Raw genomic sequence first — 21,307 nt, 5'->3', positions numbered from 1 at the left:
ATGGACTACAGCTTGCCAGGCTTCCCTGTCCCTCACCATGTCCTGGAGTTTGCCCAAGTTCATGTCCATTGAGTCAGTGATGCCATCCAACCCTCTCATCCTCTGTTGCCCTCTTCTCCTTCTGCCTTCAATATTTTCCAGCATCAGGGTCTTTTCCAATGCGTTGGCTGTTTGCTATCAGGTGGCCAAAGTATTGGAGCTTCAGCTTCAGCATCAGTCCTTCCAAAGAGTACTCAGGATTGATTTCCTTTAAGGTTGACTAATTGGATCTCCTTGCTTTCCAAAGGACTCTCAAGAGTCTTCTCCAACACCACAGTTTGAAAGTGTCAATTCGTCAGCACCAATGGCAACCCACTCCAGTATTCTTGCCTGGAGAATCCCATGGACGGAGGAGCTTGGTGGGCTACAGTCCACAGGTCGCAAAGAGTCGGACACGACTGAGCGACTTCACTTCACTTCACTACACTTCCACCTTCTTTGTGGTCCAGCTCTCACATCCGTACAAGGCTACTGGGAAAACTACAGGCTTCAGTACACACATGATAGGCACTCAGTAAATGTTAGTTATCTTCTTCATCATCATCATCTCAAGTTTCTTAGTGGCAAATATCTTTTTTTTAATTGGAGGGTAATTGCTTTACAATATTGTGCTGGCTTTTGCCATACATCAACGTGAATCAGCCACAGATATACATAGTGACAGAAATCTTTGTACACATTTTTTTTTTTTTTTTGCCTTCAGATCATTTCTTAAGGCTAGATTCCCAGAAGTGGAGTTACTGGGCCAGAGAGGAGAATAAATTTTTAAATATCTGCAGAGCTAAAGGGAATGCCTGATAGTTTTGATTTTTCTTTGCTTTCAAATAAATATGACCTCTTGAAAGAGAGCCGCTAACAGATTGGCTCCGAGGGCATCCAAACAGAAGGATGGGTCAGCTTCGCTGCCGCACTCGCGACTCGTGCCTGCCTGTACTTGGGATCACCACGTGGATGCTCCACCTCAGGCCTGATGGATAATATCCCTTGAATCTGCACATCTGAATCTCTTACAAGTGCAGCCTTCTAATTACCCCCCTGTTGAGCAATCACTAGCTTCTCCCACTGGGCACTAACTTTCAAAGTGCTGGTGGGTTTTGTGGCCCTGCAGCAGTGAGTGATTAAGTGTAGCCCAGAGGAGACGTGAGCACATGTGTGTGAGGCCCCACGCCGGGAGCTGCAGTCGTGCTCCAAAGGAGACCAGGCTCCCACACCGATCTGCTCCTCCGCCCGCGTTTGCAGCTCCCCTCATGTCACCTGGAAGAAGCCCTTAAGGAGGCTTTGTCGCATCAAACGTTGTTGTTTTGCTAATATCCTTACAGCCCAAGCAAACCCTGATGATTATGGGATTGAACTATTGAGACGGTATCATGAGAACCTCTCTGAGATTTTCACAGACAACCAGATGTTACTAAGAATGATCCCACACGTGAAGAGCATAGTCCCTGGAGAAAAAGAGGTAAGAGAGAGGGAGGAAGGGTGGGCATAATGAGAGAGAAGGGAAAAGATTAACATATATATATATTTTTTTTGTTTAATACATATTCTATATAAGCACCACAGCCATGTTGAGAAATGATGGGCTAGGAAGTCAGCAGAGAAAGAGAAATAGAAGGCAATTCCGTTTCTAAGGCAGAGTGACAAGTAGGGTAGTTGTAATGTCTGCAGTGGTGAAAGGAAGGGCTTTCCAAAGGAGGAATGGAAAACCTTCTCATGCATCAACATCTCTCAGGTAGAAGGAGGTGAAGGATGTTGAAAAACTCCCAAGAAATAACGTTCACTGTGATGCAGCGCCCAGACGTGCAGTTCTGTAGCTGGACTGCTGGCTAGAAAGGGCCTTACGTGTGTGTCTGTGCTGTGTCCTGAAGGTCATGGAGAAGCTCGTGAGACATGGCGCTGGTTCTGGTGGTTTCCATGCTCTGATGTCAGCAGTTCTGGAGAAGCACACGGTGTCTGCAGCGGCCATCTGGCAACTGCTCCTAGTGGCTCAGGAGATAAAGCCCTGCCCGTTGAGTCTGCTCATGGAGGAGATACGAAGGGAGCCCGGCGCTAACGCTTTCTTCCGGGCAGGTAGGGTGTCAGGGACTCTGTGCTCGCTTTGCCCCTCCAGAGGTTGTTGTCAGTCTTGCCAGAAAATAGAGCTCTCTTCCAGTCTTCCACATCCCAACCAATAGAAGTGAGGACCAGCAGTTTTGTTCAAGGAAATGGGAGTTTGTAAACCTTTTAAAGTAAAATATGGGCAGTTATTCTACACTGCTATTAATAATATCGTTTCTCCCACTTCAGTGCTGTTTGCCATTCCCCCACCCCCGGCCCCCGCCAAGGTGGGAGCCAGATAAAATAGATTCTCATGCTAGAGAATTGAGTTGAGAAAAGGTGAAAGGGGAAAATGGAGCTCAGAGTTCTGCTCATGATTTTTCAATCCTTCTTTGTTCAGTGATGACCCCAGAAAGTGCTGCCTTCGAGACCATCCTGAGGCATCACAGTTTGATCCTAGAGGCCATCCAGCAAACGGCTCAACTCAAGTGCCTGGCCTCAGAGGAAGAGCAGCTGGCAGAGACCGTGAGAGAGGTGCGCTGGGGATGAAAACGCAGCGTCTGGGGGAGCTCTACAGCGTTGGTGCCCAGGACCGTGTTCTCTCCTAGGGGAGAAACCAGCTCCTGTTCAGCGACTGCTGTGGGCGGGCCGGGGCCCAGCGGCATTTGTCACGCTTTTGCGCTTAATCCTCCCAACTCTGCGTGGCAGGTGCTATCACCCACGTTTTACAAATAAGGGACCTGGGGCTCCGAGGGGTCGGTGACAGATCCAGGATGTGCCAGCCGGTCAGAGAAGCAGTCGGGATTGGAACTCGGATTCAGGTGACTCAGATGCAGGTTGAGTCTGATTGCAGACTGGACCTAGGAAACTCAGAGGGAACCGTGATACTCTCCGGTCACATGTTCTAAAAAGCAACTTTTTTCAGAGGAAGAAAAGTAAAATTGGTCTTATTACACGCTCTATTCTGGCTTCTAGAAAGAGCCAAAATAAACATAGAAAGAACAAAGCTTTTGCCCATATGGGGTAGCAAATAGTGCCAACTCATTTTCTGTAAGGCTTCTCGCAGTGTGGCCAGCATCCCAGAAAAACCAGGTGGGGCTGGCGGGGGGAATTCACGGATGTTCATCCCAGGATCGTGTGCATCTTGAGTGCAAAAGAATCATAAAGGAACATGAAATTTAGCTACAGATTCACCTATGGTGCTTTTTGATCCAGATGGGCGTGGCTGTGGTGTGTAGAAGGGCGGTTTCTAAGCCTCCACACAGGTGACAGCCCCACCTTGGTCTGACTCTCAGATGGGCAGAAGATGGCACACGTTTCTGTGGGACTTCAGAGGAGAGATCCGTCTGCTGGACCCTCCAGCATGCCTCGCACTTCAGAGACGGGGCTTCTGCTGTTGATCAGTTTTAGCCTCACTAATTGGTCTCATGCCTGCCTCCAGGGACATCAGGTTTATTTAGACAGACTTGAAAAGAGCAGAAATAAAATATCCCCCAAAATGAAAATTCCATTTGGCCATCTGCGGATGGTTTAGTTTTATTTCTCAGCATACTGATTCTTTCTGCTGATAGCTCTAACATTCTGAGAGGGTGGCTTTGAAATAATATTCTTGGCCTCTTTAAAGCCCCTATTTGAACCTTCTTTAAAAAGCTGAGTTTCTTTATGAAAGAAAATGATGTTTAAAAGGGTACATCTAAGTATCTAAAAATGTGAAGCCTGCACTGATCATGCAGAATTGCTTCCCGACACTGAGACCATTGTATACAATGAAAAATTATCTCAGTCTTCAAGACAGAAATGCCAACAGCCACATCCTATAGCTCTCCCCAAGCATTTGATACTGAGATCTAGAAAAGTTCTTTAGGAGACTCCTGCTTTCTGAGAAGATATTTCTCATAGAAAATCGTCAACGATTCCTTGCTCGCACCTTTGCATTTTCGCAGTGGTCTTCACATGTGTCTCCTTGTTTAAATTTTGTGAATTTCCCTGCACTTGGAGAAAAGGGGAGGCAGGGCTCTCTGCTATATGTATAGCGAGAAATGTGTTATTTATTATAGATGGGGCAATGCCTCTCTGAAATTAGCTTTGTTTTCTAAGTTGAAAACCATAGAGAAAATATGCTGATGTTAACCACAAACCTTGGTCTCGTGGTATTCATTTAGATTCTGAGCAGCTCCTCTGAGACAGCCAGCCCCGAAGCTTCCCTGGGAGCACTGCTGAGCAGAGCCGCAGAAAAATCCATCTCAGCCACTGAAATATGTCAGCTCCTGTGCAGCATCCACAGATCCTCCCCAGGCCTGCAGCCCGTCATGCAGGAGTTAGCGTGCACTGGTAAGAAATGGCGGGTGGGGTCCTGTTCGGCCCCCAGCTCGTCTCCTTGTTGGAGAGAAGGGGCAGCAGTTCAAGGACGAGTTCATCCATCACGACCTTATTGATTCTGTGTGCTCGTGAATGCTTAGAGAAGCCACAGACCATAGATCTAATTTGTGTTTGTCGGAGAGAAGCGATGACAATGATATTTCATTAGAGTTTGATGAGGGTCCTAGGTAGTTTCCAGTCTCCCCCAAAGAAGGAAAGTTAGAAAGCGAAGTAGAAGCCAGGAGAATTCCCAGAGCCATGCAGTCTCTCTCCTGCACAGGTTTCCTCACTCAGGAAAGGGGAGAGGAGGAAAGGTGGACACGGAGTGGTAAACTTCACTCTGAAGGCAAGGACGGAGCAGGTGAAAAGCCAGCTGGAGAAGACTGCCAGCCTGGAAAGCAGGATGGTCAAGGAGAGACGGCCACCTTGCCCGAACAACAGGAGAAAGACGCGTCCACTTCCCCAGACTCGGCCAAGAAGAGCTTCGTCTGTAAGGCCTGCGACAAGAGCTTTCACTTCTATTGCCGCCTCAAGGTGCACATGAAGCGCTGCCGGGTGGCCAAGAGCAGGCAGGTGCAGTGTTCGGAGTGCAGCGAGACCAAGGGCTCCAAGAAGGAGCTGGAGAAGCATCAGCTGGAGGCCCACGGCGCGGGCGGAGAGCCCAGCGTCCCCAAGAAGAAGAAGAAGAGGCTCCCGGTGACCTGTGACCTCTGTGGACGAGAATTTGCTCATGCCTCAGGTATGTTCAGGAAGGCGTGGTCACAGAGGATGATAATTCAAACACAGTGAGCCCCCTACATACGAACGACTCCTGTTCTGAGAGCACATGCATCAAGTCCCGCACAGTTAGCCTAGGTACCCCGCTAACAGGATCGGCTGTGTAGTACTGTATTATAATGGGTTTATAATACTTTTCACACAAACAGTACATAAAAAACAAACACAGAAAACATCTTAAATCTTATAGTACAGTACCTTGAAAAATGCAGTAGTCCAGTTCAGCAGCTGGCATACAGGGGCATGTTCACATCTTTGAAAGTTCATGACCCGAAGATTTGTATGTAAGGCACTTACTGTGTTGTAGTTTGGATTCCAGGCCTTGCCTCCAGAATACGGGAAGGACTGTGTAAGTGCTTAGAAAATACAGCGGAGGCAGGGGACAGTTTTGAGAAGAGCAGGAGCCTGGGAATCGGCATCCTGAGCTTGCACGTCCCCCTCTGTGAAATAGGTGCCCTGCTTAACACCCACTGTTTAGGATTGTTATGAAGACTTAGGGCCTCCCTGGTGGCTCAGCTGGTAAAGAATCCGCCTGCCGTGCGCGAGACCTGGGTTCTTTCCCTGGGTTGGGAAGATCCCCTGGAGAAGGGCAAGGCTACCGACTCCAGTATCCTGGCCTGGAAAATCCCATGGACTGTACAGTTCATGGGGTCGCAAAGAGTCAGACACAACTGAGCGACGTTTCGCTTTCATGGAGATTTAAGACAGTGTAGCTGAAACACCTGGAGCAGTGCCTTCAGTAGAGTTGGTGCTCAGTAAACTGTGGCCGTTGTTATCATAACAACAGCCAGCTCTTTCTGACCTGATACTCTGGCTTCCAAGTATCACTGGTTTCTGGAGAGCAAACAAGCGTCCTAGAAACCAGCAGAAGTAGATTGTTTTCCCTTGCCTGAGACCGAATGAAACAGAAAAGTGAGTTCACGCCGTGCTCTCTCTCGAGGCCTGGCCCGGCAGTGCTCAGGTGTGTCCTGCTGGACTCAGAGCTCTCATCACTTGTATCTCTGGTCCCTTGCACGGCTCCCCTAGGCATGCAGTATCACAAACTGACGGAGCATTTTGACGAGAAGCCATTCTCCTGTGAAGAATGTGGGGCAAAGTTTGCGGCCAATTCTACCCTGAAGAACCACCTTCGCCTTCACACGGGGGACCGGCCGTTCATGTGCAAGCACTGCCTGATGACCTTCACCCAGGCCTCTGCCCTGGCCTACCACACCAAGAAGAAGCACTCAGAAGGTAAGGCGTGGAGAATGTCTTCATTCTTCCTGCAAACCTTAACAGTGTGAGCTGCCTAAAAACCCACTGGAAATTAGGCATGATAAAAAAATCTCAAGTAGATCAAAAGCAGAAACAGACATAGAATCTCCAGGACCACAGACGATGGGAATACCTTTGTGCACAGACATGTAAGATGCTTATGGTGAGAGTCTCTAAAGAGTGGCCAGCTGACATAATATGGTGACCTTACGGTTACAGAATTTACATAAAGCCAGGAATCCCATGGGCTTCGAGGTGGAGGTCAAGCGTAAGAAAAGCAGGGCAGTGGTGGGTGCTAAGTGTCTTCCTTGGAATCCCTAGTGTCTCTAGTGTAGCGACAGAGACCTCTGGTGTGAGGTGGAATAAAACCATTACAGGGACACACGGAAGGCAGGCGTAAGGGTTTCTAGTCCAGTGGGAGGGGAGGAGGTGTGTGGTCGGGGAAGGCTTCCCGGAGGAGGCTGTGCGTCTTTTGGAGCAGATGCGTGTGAGCACGAACGCCGCCATCACCTCACCTGGGTCACTGTTGTCGCGTCCTAACTGGCCTCCCCCCTCACCCCCTTTCTCTGGGCAGCATGCTCAACGCGCAGGCTCAAGTGAGCCTCTGAAAGCTAAACCATAGCAGGCCACGTCTCTGCTCAAAGCCCCACAGAGGTTTTTCACCCCAGTTGGTGTGAACTCTGAAGATAGCCTGCTAGTCTCCTGAGCAAGTCCCCAGATGCCCCTCCGACCTTATCCCTCGCTGCTCTCCGCTTCCTCGCTCTGTCCCACCTGCCGCAGCCTCACTCGCTGCTCTCCGCTCGCTCTGCTCCACCTTTGCAGCCTCCCTGCGAGGCCTCTGACCGGCGGGGCACCTCCTGCTGGCCTGTGTTCTGGCTGTCCCTCTGCTTGGAAGGCCTTCCCTTCAGACGCCTCCAGGCTTCACTTCCTCCCCACCTGCAAGTCCTCACGCATGCCTCGCCTTTCCCGTGAGGCCTCTCCTGCCCACCCTGTGTGAACCCTCAGCACTCAGCCCTGCTGTGTTGGTTTTCTCCATAGAGCTTACCATAGGCTCAGTCTGTCATCTGCCGTCTTTATTTTGTTTATAGTTAATCTCCCCCGTTAGAATGCAAGCTGCAAGCTGTAGAGCACTCAGTCTTTTTGCCCCCTCCTTCCGCTGTATCTGTGAAACTTAGAATAGTACTCAGCAAGAGGGGGGCCTCAGTAAACATTCACAGAGGGAATGAGCTTCTTGACACCATTCCGGGCGCTAGAGACAGTGCAGCTGTTCACACCCTCACGGAGCTACCTCCAGTGGGTAAAGCCGACCATATATCAGTGTGTAGCATGAAGCCAGCTAGTGGTCATTGCAGTGAGGGAGAGTAAAGCCAAGCAAGCAGTGGGGGGGGGGGGGGGGGGGGGGGGGGGGGGGGTCGGGCCCTGTATATTTCTGTCCACAGTGAGGGCAGGTGAGGTCTGAGTAGAAAGCCAGATGCAGTGGAGATGGGGCCAGTGGAAGAGCTGCGAGGGCGTCACGGTGCGGACCACACCCCCTACATCCTGCACACGAGTGAGAGAGCCTCACCTGCGCGAGGGGCCCGAGCGAACGAGATGGGGCTGAAGCACAGTCCACGAGGGTCCAGTGTTGAGAAGTAAGGTCAGAGAGGTCACCAAAGGCCGGCTCGTACAGGATCATAGGAGCCAAGGTTAGGACTTGGCTTTTAATGTGAGGAGTGTTAGTTTCTATTGCTGCTGTAAAAAATTTCCAGAAACATTGGCTTGAAGCAGCATCAGTGTGTTATCTTTTACCATTTTGAAGGTTAAAAATCCAAAATGGGTCTTAGGAAGCTTAGCACCAAGGTTTCAGTGGAGTGCGTTCCTCCTGGAGGATCTCAGGGAGTTCGTTCCCTGCTTCTCGCAGCTGCCAGAGGGGGTTCCGTAGCTGCAGTCTCTGCCTTGTCATTGTGCCCCCCCTTGTCTGTCCTCCCTGCCTCTTCGAAGGACCTTTGAGATTCCAGTTGGGCCTACTGGGGTAACCCAGGGTGCCCTCATCTCCTTAGTCACATCTGCCAAGTCCCTTTGCCATGTAAGGTGACGTGTGCACAAGCCTTAGGGGCGAGGGTGTAGACTTCTTCGGGACCTTTGTTCTGTCTACCACACGGAGGGGTAGGATCTGACGCACAGTCTGTCAGGTGAACCCTGACCACTCTGGACAGTAACCCTAACAAGGCAGGCGTATAGTATAAACAAAGAGATGGTGAGCCCACTGTGGAGGTGCTGGGCTTTAAGAGATGGTGAGCCCACTGTGGAGGTGCTGGGCTTTAAGAGATGGTTGATCCATGGTGGAGGTGATGGGCTTTAAAGAGATGGTTGATCCATGGTGGAGGTGCTGGGCTTTAAAGAGATGGTTGATCCATGGTGGAGGTGCTGGGCTTCAAAGAGATGGTTGATCCATGGTGGAGGTGATGGGCTTTTTGATGAGAGCTGTGTTGGGGAGGTGTAAAAAGACGTTCAAGTTGGGGGCTGTGTTGTTGAAAGTGGAAGCGACAGGATGGAGAATGGATTAGATGTGGGATGTGAGGGAGTGAGAGGCATGAAGGATGGCTTAGGGGCTTAGGCAGGAGCAACCAGGCAAGTGATGCTGCCCTTTAAGGAAAAGGGGGAAACGGAGAGGGAGAAGGAGAGTGTGTCGGGGTTGGAGGGTAGAGAACCCGGAGCTCTGTCTTAGTCTGTGATAATTTGAGATGCCTCTTAGACCTCCAAGTGGAGAGGAAGACTGGTAGGCAGTGACTCTGGAGCTGATGCCCTAAATGTGGGAGCTGTGAGTGTACAGATGGAATGCAAGGTTCTGAGCTGAGATCATCCAGAAGGTGGAGGTGGAGAAGGCCTAAGCCTGAGTCCCGGGCTGCAGATAATTTCAGCTCTTGGTTCTAGAAACCCTTTTCTTTCCTAACAAAATTTTACTCCAAAGGGTAAACATACAAAAAGTGAAAATGAGGCTGATCCCCCTAGTTAAGGTCGACCCTATGGTCTGGGGGGTCTGGACCCTAACCTTATAGGTTTTCCCACTTTGTTGTTGGCCCGTAAGGGAGATTGGAGGTACAGATGTTCTAGCTTTTCTTTTTTTTTTTTAACAAGTACCAGGTTTCCAGACACGCTCTTTACCAGTGTTTTCTAATACTCTTTGGCAGTCTAGTCTGGTAGTTGTATTTTCATCCCATGCATGAGAAAATAGAGAAGGCAAGAGCAAGTTGCTGGCAGAAAACTTTCATTCCTCTCTGAGGCCGTGTCTGTCATTTTTATGTGCATTTCTGCCCTATGTGTTTTCGAAGGGGTCCAGACTCAGGTGTTCCTGGGCTTGAGAATATATCTGTTTCCTGGGAATGGAATAAGCTCTTCCACACTTGCAGTGGCCGGATTAACAGACGGCTAGTCTTGTGTGGTGAGAACTCTGTCCTTCGCCTCGGCAGGGAGACCACACTGCCACCCTCTGTGCGGTCAGCTGTGTTGGTGAGGTGCCATCTGATCGGATGGCCCAGACCTCGCACCCAGCGCGTTGCCCGTCGCCTGATGTCCTCCTGTCACCTCCCAGGTTATATTTCCCTGCCGTGTGCCTTAGAACGTGATCGTGTTTTTATGAATGCCCTACATGTCCACTGCTGGCTCTGATAGACTCCCATGTATTTCCAGGGAAAATGTATGCCTGCCAGTACTGTGATGCTGTGTTTGCCCAGTCCATCGAGCTGTCCCGCCACGTGAGGACCCACACCGGCGACAAGCCGTATGTCTGCAGAGACTGTGGCAAGGGCTTCCGGCAGGCCAACGGCCTTTCCATCCACCTGCACACCTTTCACAGTACGTACTGAGGCCGTGGATGTCAGGCACTGGGCACCGGCCAGGCCCTGGGAAGGCACGCAGTGGTCCTCACAGCAGCTGTCTCTCTACCCTCCTGGGCCCCCGCTCAGTGCCTTCCCCTCCCCTGTCCTCCTGCAAAAAGCTGGAGTCCCTCTCTGCTATTTCAAGAAGAATCCCATTTTCACGTGTCTCTGTGTGATGCCTCATTTCCCCGTCTGGGCTATTTCCTTGTCTTCTGGTTTAGCCCACCTGGCTCTGCTTGGCTGACAGAGGCCAATTTTGTTTGAAGGAAAGAGCCTCTGTGACAGACAGGCTCGCAGGGCCCCAGAATACTTCCCATTTGTCCAGTGAGCTGCTTTCTTCTCCTCCCACCCCGCCTCTCCCCACTCTCCTTCTGGTCATAACCTGCCTTTCCCCCAGGAGCAGCCCGGACACTTTGTGAAGTAGCGTGTGGCCCCTCACAGTACTCCTTAAAAGCTGCCTGCCCAGCATCCTCTTCTGGATGCCTTGTGTTCACTCAGTTAGTGGAGTCTGCCCCGTCTTTGTCCCCTTCGACTAGAGCTGCTACAGGTAGAGACACACGTCCGTTCTACACACAGAGCAGGGAGGGAGAGGAGATTTTGTGATCCCCCGTCATCGAGAAAGGGCTTCTTCCCCGGTGCTCAGTGGGTAAAGAACCTGCCTGCAGTGCAGGAGACGCAGGAGGTGCAGGTTCAGTCCCCGGGTCGGGAAGACCCCCTGGAGGAGGAGGGCACGGCAGCCCGCTCCAGTATTCTTGCCTGGAGAATCCCACGGACAGAGGAGCCTGGTGGGCTACAGCCCACGGGGTCACCAAGAGTCGGACGTAACTGAAGCAACTGAGCACGCGCGCGCGTCAGCGTCATCAAGAAATCAGCAAGGAGATGTGGGCGGTCACCCCGTCTGCAGCGGCTCTAGTTGTAGGAGGCACGTGATCAGCAGAGTCCAGCAGGGGCTTAAGAGCCCAGGTCTGAAATCACACGGGCCTGGGTGTGAATCTTGGCTACTCTGCCATTTACTTCCTCAAGCCTTAAACAGATTTCCTTATCTCGCTAAGCTCCACCCCTTCTGTAAGCTAGAGGAAATCCTAACGCTGGGAGAGCAGAAGAGATCTCACACATAAAGCGTGAGGCTCCACGCCTGACACACAGAAAACGCACAGTGAATGCCAGATAGCGTTGGTGACGAGAGCAGCCGTCTCCGGTGCCATCTGTCACCTTCAGAGCCCGTCTTCTTTCTCACGCCCCGCACCTTGCATCCCCTTCTTCCCTTTTCCCCTCCCTGCCTCTGTTCCCCACTCACCAGTTTCTAGCTGTTGGCAAATACAGTATCTCACAAACATGTGCTTTCTGTCAGCACATTCAGGCCTGTTGTCAGGCGGCCAGCAAGGCACTTGGCCAGAGCTTGCGTGTGCCCAGCATGCGGCTGGACACTGGGCAGTGCAGGAAACATGAAGTGCCCCCCTCCCCGACCCCCCATCCCCCCCAAGGAGTTTCACAGGGTTGCCCAGCAGGTCTAGTTGCGGTAGCTCGCAGACGAGTGAGATCTGGCTTAGACCCGATGCCGCAACTGGGAAGTCCTCTCAGCCTCTCTCAGTGGCCTTCTGCTCCAGTCACGTTGTCCCAGTAGCATTACGCGGGGTCAGCAGAGGGGCAGACTTCGTCAGTTTTCAGAGTAGAGCAGACCCCGAACACTCTGCCATGACTTGGCGCATGGCGCCTGCAGTGGGTCCAGCATCCAGGCCCCTCTCTCGTCGGCTGTTCTTGCCTGTTTCATGGTCTCCTCACTGCTTCTGGAGAATTCCGTCAGGTGTCTTAGAAGACAGTGTGACTCTGAGATCTCACGAGCTCATGTCCGCGGGGAAACCAGTTGACGATCCCGAGTGCTGCCGCATGTCAGGATTCCCAAGCCAGTCTGAGTCAGCGCACACGGGAGATTGGCTTGTGGGCTGGGCCTTTCTTGTGGGCAAAGGATTTTATTATTAAAACATCTTACTTTCTGTTCAGAGAAAGGACTGAAGTCTCCTGCCACAGGGCTGGCAAATGAAGCCTTCATCAGTGCTAGTTCTAATTCTTGAGGTTCCCCCGAGGAGTTGGCTTGTCCGGTTAAGCATGCAGTGCAGAGGGGGGCCTTGTTACCCAGCTCCACGGCATCCTACTCACGCCATTCTCTAAAGCTCGATTTTCCTAACCTGTAAAGTAGGACTGATCACAGCATCTGCACATAGGGTTATTGGAAGGGTTAAGTGAATGAGGGCATGGAGGGCACTTGAAACTCACCCGTCATATGGCACTTAGTAGACACAGCTTAGGAAAATGTTTCTGTCATTGAATCTAAAGTGGGGATCAAGGACGCATTCCTCCTCTTGAGTCGTCCTACTGACCGCAAAGGAAGTAGTGATGCTTCAGGAGTGATGTGTGGGTAGTCTCTGTAGAGAATTCGAAAACTTCACAGCAACCCCCACTGTCAGGGGAAGGGAAGAGCCATACTTCCTGGAAAACAGTAAAATGAAGTTTGACTTGTAATATGCAGTGAGGAATCGAGGTAAACCGCTTAATGCTCAGTTCAGTTCAGTTGCTCAGTTGTGTCCGACTCTTTGCCACCCCGTGGACTGCAACACCCCAGGCTTCCCTGTCCATCACCAACTCCTGGAGTTTACTCAAACTCCTGTCCATTGGTCGGCGATGCCATCCCACCATCTCAACCTCCATCATCCCCTTCTCCCGCCTTCAATCTTTCCCAGCGTCAGGGTCTTTTCAGATGAGTCAGTTCTTTGCGTCAGGTGGCCAGAGTGTTGGAGTTTCAGCTTCAGCATCCGTCCTTAAATGCTCAGTCTTTAAATGGTGCTTGGTCCAGAAGCCTCGGAGGAGCCTCACCCCTGCCCTAGGACGAGGGTGGAAAGTGGCTGCATGGTAAATGCAGTGACTCCGGCCCTTGGCTCCTGGCCCCGTGTGACCTCTGAGCAGTCTTGCCTCTGGAACTGTACACAGCCAGCCGCTCCTCACTGACTATTGCCTGTGGTGTCTCCCCCGCCCACCAGACATCGAAGACCCATACGACTGCAAGAAGTGCAGGATGAGCTTCCCCACCCTGCAGGACCACCGCAAGCACATCCACGAGGTACACTCCAAGGAGTACCACCCCTGCCCGACGTGCGGCAAGATCTTCAGCGCCCCATCCATGCTGGAGCGGCACATGGTGACCCACGTCGGGGGGAAGCCTTTCAGCTGTGGGATCTGCAACAAGGCCTACCAGGTGAGCCTGGCCCCCGCGGGAGCCCGCCCAGCGGCCCCCCCAACCCTCCCTCCCTCTGGTCTCCCTCGGCCCCCTGGGGCTGGCGGCTTGTGGGACACCCCTGGCCTCCAGGATATGACCGCGCAGCTGGCTCACATGAAGCATGCAGCTCATAGCTTACCCAGCTCCTCTGCTGTGACTGGTCAGAGTGGGGCTGGCTAGGAGCTTTTATTGGAGCCAAGAGTCCTTGCCCTCCTTCTCTTAGAGTTCAGCCTTGTCCTGTACTGAATGCTGCTTTTCCCCTGGATACTCAACATTCTTTGGAACCTATTGATCTGTGTGTCAAGGGATGTGAGGATGACAATAGCTGGAATTATCTTGTTTAGCAGAATTACTGGTGTTTTGTGGGTTTCTTTTTTTTTTTTTTTTCCTTAACTCCTCAGGAAGAGCTCTGTTTTTGTTTTGGTTTTTTACCTTAGAGTTTGCTATGTAATTAAGTGAAACCCCCTATGGATCTAAAAAGAAACCGCATCTATGAAACGCTCTCTGAGACCACAGAGTAGAGGATGGCCCTTGCTGGCATCTGTAACATTTGGGTGCAGAGAGATGCCCAGCAGCTCATTTCAGCTCAACTGAAATGGACAGGTAGCTTTGTTCTGAGTCTTGTGCTGAGATGTTGGATTTGCAGAGCCGGGTGAGACCTGGGCTGAGTCTCTAGGAAACCCTGGAACTGTGGGGACAGTGTCACAGCACCGCTCCGGTACCTGGGAAGAGGGGACACTGGCTTTCGGAGCTGGCACAGCAGCCTCTCTCCAGAAGGTTTCCCGGCTGCACCCTGGGCCTCCAAGAGACAGCAGGCCAGGGTGTGACTCCTGGTGCTTCTGTTTGCTAATCGTGTGACCTTAGGCACTGCAGAGAGCCTAGCACCTCCCTCCTAGACTTACTGTGAGGCTGCGTGTCTGAAGGGCCCAGCCCTGCCCTGTAGTGGCCTCAGTAAATACACGGGCACCTTGTTCCCATGAACACCAGCCTCCCCTCGCCTGTCAGCGCTCACGGTGTTGGGTAAGAGTGAGACTCCAGGTCGACTAACTAACTGGACTCCCCACTGCTCGGAGCTCCTTTCTGTCTGCTAAGATTGGGTGCTGCCTTATTCAAATCAATTTTTGCTCAAGTAGACTCCTTAAAAAAAAGAGAGTGGGACTCCAGATCATAAGCTTCCCTGGGAGCGCCTGTCTCTCCTGAGTCTTTGTGAACCCTCTAGCTTGCCGGAACATTTAAGACCTGACGCTTGCCACATTCCTTTCAGCAACTGTCCGGCTTGTGGTACCACAATCGGACCCACCACCCAGATGTGTTTGCTGCTCAGAACCATCGATCTTCCAAGTTCTCGTCCCTCCAGTGCAGCTCCTGTGACAAAACCTTCCCCAACACGCTTGAACACAAGAAGCACATCAAAACAGAGCATGCAGGTGAAGCTGGGGTGCCCCGGACAGGGAGCGGGGGCTGGCGAGTGGGAGGGGCTTGGTGGCCTAGGGCCCTGGGCTCCAGCCCCAAATCGCTCCTCCCCGTGCTGGAGCGCGGGGTGCTTCGGTGACTCCCCGTCGTGCCCCGGCACACCTGCGGGCACCACGTCAGTCAGTCCACCTGTGACACTGGCTTGAGTAGCAGAAGTCCTGGAACCTTGAGCAGCGTGACTCCCGCCGTCCCCGGGTGGCACGCAGGCCGGGGTGGGAATCCTGACTCCAGTGTGTGACCTTGGAAAGTGACCCCTCGCTCTGAACCCATTTCCTTCTCTTCAGAAGGTCAATTATTCACACCTGTGTGGCCGGTAAATGGGGGCATAGAGACAGCAGCTTGCACTCAGGGAGGGTTTCCTGAGCGCATGGCATGTTTCCTCCGGGTGTTTCCTCCTTTGATCCTGCAGTGATCCCCTTTACATCCAGGCATTCTGGCGCTCTGTACCACTCATTTCGCTCGTGTATTGGGTTGGCCAGCAGCCAACATCGGGCAGAAAAACCGAACGACCTTTTGGGGCAGCCCCTAGTGTAGGTGTCGGGTTCCTAGCACTTGGCAGATGCCCGCTACTGTGCGCCCTCGCCCCAGCCCCATTGCTCCCCAGCCTGCGAGAGTCTTCCTTTCGTTCTTTCCATGCCTCTGCTCGTGCGCCGCGCAGACGTGAAGTTCCATGAGTGTGACCAGTGCAAGGAGCTCTTCCCCACGCCAGCGCTGCTGCAGGTCCACATCAAGTGCCAGCATTCAGGTCGGTGCCCGTGAGGCGCCCCAGGGCAGGGCGGCCCAGGGTGTTCCCCTCCCCGTGCCCTTACGGCTGCACAGCCCAGGCCAAGTGACAGCCGAGTTGTGCCTCAGCTACAGCACAGGGCTGACGGTATTGCCTACCTCGCAGGGCAACTGTGAGAGCCGAACATGTTAGTGCACAGAACACTCTCCAGGCCCTGCACAGGGAGGCATCTTACGCATTACCTGTGATTAGCGTTCCTGCTCTGTCCCATCAAACCTAAATGCCAGTTATTTAAAAGGCACCATTTTTAACAAACCATTAGAAAAACTGGTTATCCTAAGTTCTGCTCTGGGCTCAATTTGACGTAGATTTTTATGCACTCTCGTCTGCCATTAAGTAAGTTGATTAACATAAGAACTCAGCGCTACTTTTCCCAGAGTAGCGCTCAGGTGAGATTGTTGGCATGAGTGTTATCCCCCACAGGATTGTCCTCTGCCATCAAGGGCGCCAGTCAGGGAGTGCGTGGTAACGCCTGCGGTTTTGGTCTCCTGAGCATTAAAGTAGAGCTAGTCTCTTCTGATTCCTGCTTTGGGAATGCAGCTGACCATCCAACCCTGATCTCTCATTTAACTCACATTTGGTTCCTGTGAGTTAGAAACACGCACCGCTGCCATCTCAGGGCTTTTCTTTCAGGCAGTGGACAAGCATCCTGCAGGCCTCCATGCTGCCCCTTTAGGCGTGCACGCACAGGCACTTGTGGACAGTTACACCTGGCCTCCACGGCTTGCAGCAGCGGTAGCTGTCATTGATCCCATTTCAGAGATGTTAAAAGTGACAAAATAGCGTCATTACCATTAAATGAATGAATAATAGGCTTTGGCAGAGGCAGATTTAGCTTGAATCGGATGCTAATGAAGCTGGACTTGGGGCCTGTCACTGGCAGGACTTTTCCAAAGCTCTACCCCTAATCCTGTTTGTGTAAATTTGCACTCATTTTCCTAAAGAGACCTCTCCAAGTTGTTCAAGCTCCAGGCCCCACACAAGGTGAAGAGCTGCCCCTGGATGCCCCGCCCCTTCCCTGCCCCGCCCCGCTCTGGCTGCAGCAGCCATGCCTCCATCCCCCTCCTGCAGGGTCGCAGCCCTTCCGCTGCCTGTACTGTGCGGCCACCTTCCGCTTCCCAGGGGCCCTTCAGCACCACGTCACCACGGAGCACTTCAAACAGTCGGAGAGCACCTTCCCCTGTGAGCTCTGCGGGGAGCTCTTCACCTCACAGGCCCAGCTGGACTGCCACCTGGAGTCTGAACACCCGAAGGTGCTGGGCGCTGAAACCCAGTCGCAGATGGTGCAGGTGATTGTGGGGCCTTGGATGCGGGGTTGCGGACCCAGGGGTCTGGAGGCTTCTCCGGAGGCAGCCCCTTCAGACAACTAGCCTTTCTCCCTGGGACTCTCAAGGGGCCCCGTAAGTGATGACTTCATGGCCAGGAGGATCTTGCAGAAGTTTCTCTGGACCACCTGGTGGCTACCTGTGATACGGCCCCTGGGTATAGAGAGGCTGGAAAAAGAATTCTAAAAGCAGAATGACCTGGGCCTGTCCTTCCCATTCACACCCTCGCTCACCCTCTGCGGACCACTGTCGGGTGTGGTCAGAGTTGCAGGAACCCTCGGAGGAGGTGGGTGAGCTCTTTGTTGGGAGCTCCTTTGGTTGAAAGCCCTAAGCTTGATAGCCCCTGTGGGCTGGGCTCAGAGCATGTTTGAATGTCTGGGCTTTTCTGGGGGAAAACCCGCCTCTTCTCGGGTCTCAAGGCTGTGTTTGCTCCCGCCCCTCTTTGTGTCTCTGGAACTCTTACTGTTCTTCCCATCTTCTCCAGAGAGGGTGGGCAGAAGAGGAAATGAAGCTCTATTCTGTTGATTGACAGTAAATTGCAGATGGACCAGAGAGGGACTGTGAGCTGGCTGGGCTGCACCCCATCCCGTCCCGTTGAGCAGTCCCTTTAGCTGAGTTCCTGCAGGCCTCTGTGCAGAGCAGAGGGCAAGGCAGGTGCCCAGGGCTCTGGGTGCTGCTCCTGCTGCCATTTCAAGAACAGCTCTGCTTTTATTTATTTATATATATATAAATATATATGTTATATATATAATATATATATTAGGATTCTTGGTAAGATGTCCTTTGCAGGGGGGAAACAGAAAAGAGTCCGTTGCTAAAAGAAAATGACAATTTGAAAGCTGCTGTCCTAGATGATTTTTTATTGAACGTCACACACAGTCAGCCTCTTCCCTCTCACAGCAGAGACGTGGCTGAGCTTGGCGTCCCCGTCTCTCCGTTCCTGTCTAGAGGAGGACACTCTCCGCTCTCAGCCACCCCTCAGGAATCAGGGTGGCTGAGCCCTCTGCGGGCACTCCGCATTAACAGCGTCAGCTATTCCGAGCTCCATGGCTCAGAAGGTTGAGGTTCAGGCAGGAAGTAGGTGCTCTTAAGCAGACTAGTTCTCCCAGTGATGGGGACGTCATCTCTAAGAGCTGATGCCCATTTGAGAGGGGTGCATGTGGCCTGTAGAAGCCTGTGCCTCCAGCCGGGGGAGCTGCGTGAGGGAGCTGACAGAAGCCACATTTTGCCCACCTGTTCTTCCTCCTGTAGCCACCTAGCCTCCCAAGTGAGGCCCTCTGCCTGATCAATGCCCAGACACGCCACCTACGGCAAGCCGAGGCTTCCAGTCAGCCATCCCTGTTTCCCTGGTCCAAGCATGACACGAACCACCTTCATTCAGTAGCATTCCTTTCACATGGCACTTAGCTCTGTGGTGTAATCCTCGAGACAGGAAAACCAGTGTGAGAAACTGAGCCCACGTTCACTGGTGTGTAATCATAGAGTCCGGGCGCCCTGAGATGGCATACTGAGCTAAATTATAGCAATTTAGCACACAGAGTTATTTAAATTGTTTGCCTGCCTTCTCTTTTGCATCACGGGTGTGTTAGACTTGCCTCTTCCCATTAGGCACATGTAATTGCTCTCCTCAGGTGAAAACATAAATACCATCATTACAGCGTGAGAGGAAAACCATGTAAATTCTGGGGAGCCGGCTGTGGACACTGCCCAGCGCTGCCTCACGGTCTTTCCCTTGCAGGTGATCCAGACCCCAGAGCCTGTGGCCCCGACGGAGCAGGTGGTCACGTTGGAGGAGACCCAGCTTGCTGGCTCGCAGGTGTTCGTGACATTGCCGGATTCACAGACAGCCCAGACCAGCTCTGAGCTCGTGGCCGTGACCGTGGAGGACTTGCTGGACGGGACTGTCACCCTGATCTGTGGGGAGGCCAAATGAGTGGCTGCTCATGGCGAGGGGGGTCCTGCGTGTGCAGTGGAGGAAAAGCTCCACACTTGCCTGTTGCCCTTCCTCCCTGGCACAGTATTGAGCATCTTAGCTTCGCACCAACCCAAGTGGTCTCCCTTGGGAAGGGGGCAGAAGCACGGCTGTTCTCATAAAACCAGCTTCGGAGTCATTGGCAGCCAACACGACCACCCCCCGTGGCCAGCAGGCCCGCTCCCCGCAGGCCTCCTGCGGCGGCCTCTGTGACCCTGTCCTGCAGGCGGAGTGAGGCTTCTGAAACAGAGGCTGAAGGAGCAGCGGAGCCAAGGCCGGCGGTCAGAGGGACAGGTGTGCCACGCCGGCAGCCCACAGTGTGTGGAGGGGCAGTTCCAGGTGGGACCGTGGCCCGCGGAGTGGGCCAGCACACCCTGCCAGGGCCTTCTGGCCATTGGAAAGCGAGAGAACCGCACCGTCAGGCCGTGCAGGATCCCTTTCCTCATGTCTGGCATCCTCCCAGCCCCCTGCATGTCAGCCGTAGGCCTGGTAACAGCATGCCCATCAGGAAGGCCTCATTTCCAGGCCGAGGCCCACCCCGTCGGTTCCATCGGCCCTTCCCATAGCCGTGCGGGTGTCCAGTGTGAGGCCACGTAGCTGCAAACCACGCCTGCCCTCCCGGAAACTCCTCATGGTGTTCTGTGCTGGAGGCTGGTTCCCACAGTGTTTCCGTGGTGTCCTTATCCCCTTTCCTTAATCAAAGCCTCACGCTTCCACCCAGCCTGGAGGCCTCGGCTCCCGATTCCTCCTGCTGCCCCGGTCTCCCCTGCCTGTGTGTAGCCCCACTCGCAGCGCCCTTCCCGGCTGCCATGGGGAGTGCTGGCCAGCGGGCCTCTGGAGTCTGAATTTCACAAAGCTTTTTTTTTTTTCTTCAGTTCCCAAAATATAATCCGATAATTAATGGTTTGTGGAATCCATTATGAAGTGCAATTAGATAGATATAGGTTCCTGCCGTTCAGAGGGAATGGCTAGCATTTATCTTCCTTTCCTTGATGCCAGAAGGTTGATGTCTGCGAGGGCAGCGTGTCCACGCCCAGCACGGCTCCCTGCCAGCTTGTGCGGCTGACCCCCTGTCTGATCCCTCCACCTCACGATACAGGCCACCCGAAGACAAGGCCACTGCTTCTCTCTAAGCACATTTCACATCACCAGACACCAGCAGGGGCAGGGGTCGGTTCGAGTCACGGTCAGTCCTTTTATCGCCATCACTCTTTGCCGGAAGGGCCATAGTATGGCCCTCACCACCGGCCCGCTCTCTGCAGGCAGCTCGGCAGCTCTCTCCCACCTCCCGCCCCGTGCTCATTTTCTGTGCAAATCGCTTGAGCTTGTCAGTTCAGGGATCTTCCCGTTAGGAAGTAAATGAAGTTTTCAAAGGCCAATGACTGACCAGAAGATGGTGCTCAAACCTTTAAGACTTGGCCTCCCTGTGAGGCCCTCGCTGCCTCTGCCAGGGCTGTCTCTGTCTTAAGTTTTCTCAGCCCCGTGAGCTGTCAGACCAGGACTGCTCTTGATCAGCAAGTGTCGAGATGACACCGAACCTCCGCTTGGCACCAGATAAAACCCCAGTGAAATTATGGAGCTGCCCAACCTGCAGGGCGTGGAGGCCGAGCCTGGCAGATAAGAAGGCCTGGTTACTTGGGAATCGCAGCAGCATCAAAACTTCTTCCAGACAAAAAGAGAAAAAATGTAAAAATTAATGACTGGGGACCTGTAGGGGAAAGTGATTTTTTTCTTCTTAAAAAAGTCCTCTGAATAAAAAAAGCTGTAAACTTTTGACCCAACTTTCTGATCCTTTTCGAGTACCAAGACAGCCTTTTCTCAGGTTTCAGACAGAGACCCCGGTGGAGGCAGGACGCTCCTTCGCCTCAGACTTGCCGGACCTGCAGCTTGCTTTGCCGAGAGCAGGCAGGGAAGCGGGCCTTGCCGCCAGCTGCACTCTGAACCCCAGCACGGCCAGCCAGCGGGAGCACGAGGCCCGTGCTAGTTCTGGTCAGCACAAGGGGAAGGTCCAGCTCGAGTCTCGTTTTTGCTCCGAGCGGACCTCTGCGAGATGCCGCATCAACAGTGACTTTTTACACCGTTGCTCCCTGGAGACCCCCAAGCATGGATCCCATTGTAGGAAGACTTTCCTAGTTCTGTCTGCCCAAGAGACTCTCCGGATTG

The 21,307-nt window shown here is 52.9% G+C and overlaps 1 protein-coding gene across 1 annotated transcript in view; it reads left to right on the top strand.

Annotated features, from left to right (window-relative positions):
- ZBTB40 (zinc finger and BTB domain containing 40) overlaps positions 1-20,841 on the top strand; it is a 77,024-nt gene extending 56,183 nt beyond the window's left edge. Inside the window, exons 9-20 of the mRNA XM_052635728.1 lie at positions 1,359-1,495; positions 1,905-2,106; positions 2,474-2,607; positions 4,236-4,404; positions 4,712-5,170; positions 6,235-6,441; positions 10,132-10,296; positions 13,355-13,569; positions 14,855-15,017; positions 15,722-15,808; positions 16,919-17,136; positions 18,911-20,841. Of these exons, the coding sequence (XP_052491688.1) occupies positions 1,359-1,495; positions 1,905-2,106; positions 2,474-2,607; positions 4,236-4,404; positions 4,712-5,170; positions 6,235-6,441; positions 10,132-10,296; positions 13,355-13,569; positions 14,855-15,017; positions 15,722-15,808; positions 16,919-17,136; positions 18,911-19,105 (2,351 nt within the window). The 3' untranslated portion in view covers positions 19,106-20,841. The remainder of the gene's footprint in view (positions 1-1,358; positions 1,496-1,904; positions 2,107-2,473; positions 2,608-4,235; positions 4,405-4,711; positions 5,171-6,234; positions 6,442-10,131; positions 10,297-13,354; positions 13,570-14,854; positions 15,018-15,721; positions 15,809-16,918; positions 17,137-18,910) is intronic.
- Positions 20,842-21,307: the final 466 nt, after the last annotated feature.

Source organism: Budorcas taxicolor, chromosome 2 (genome assembly GCF_023091745.1).
Source record: "Budorcas taxicolor isolate Tak-1 chromosome 2, Takin1.1, whole genome shotgun sequence".
In the NCBI taxonomy this organism is placed as follows: domain Eukaryota; kingdom Metazoa; phylum Chordata; class Mammalia; order Artiodactyla; family Bovidae; genus Budorcas; species Budorcas taxicolor.
The sequence above is the reverse complement of the archived record's forward strand: the minus strand, read 5'-3'. Positions and strand labels throughout refer to the sequence as shown.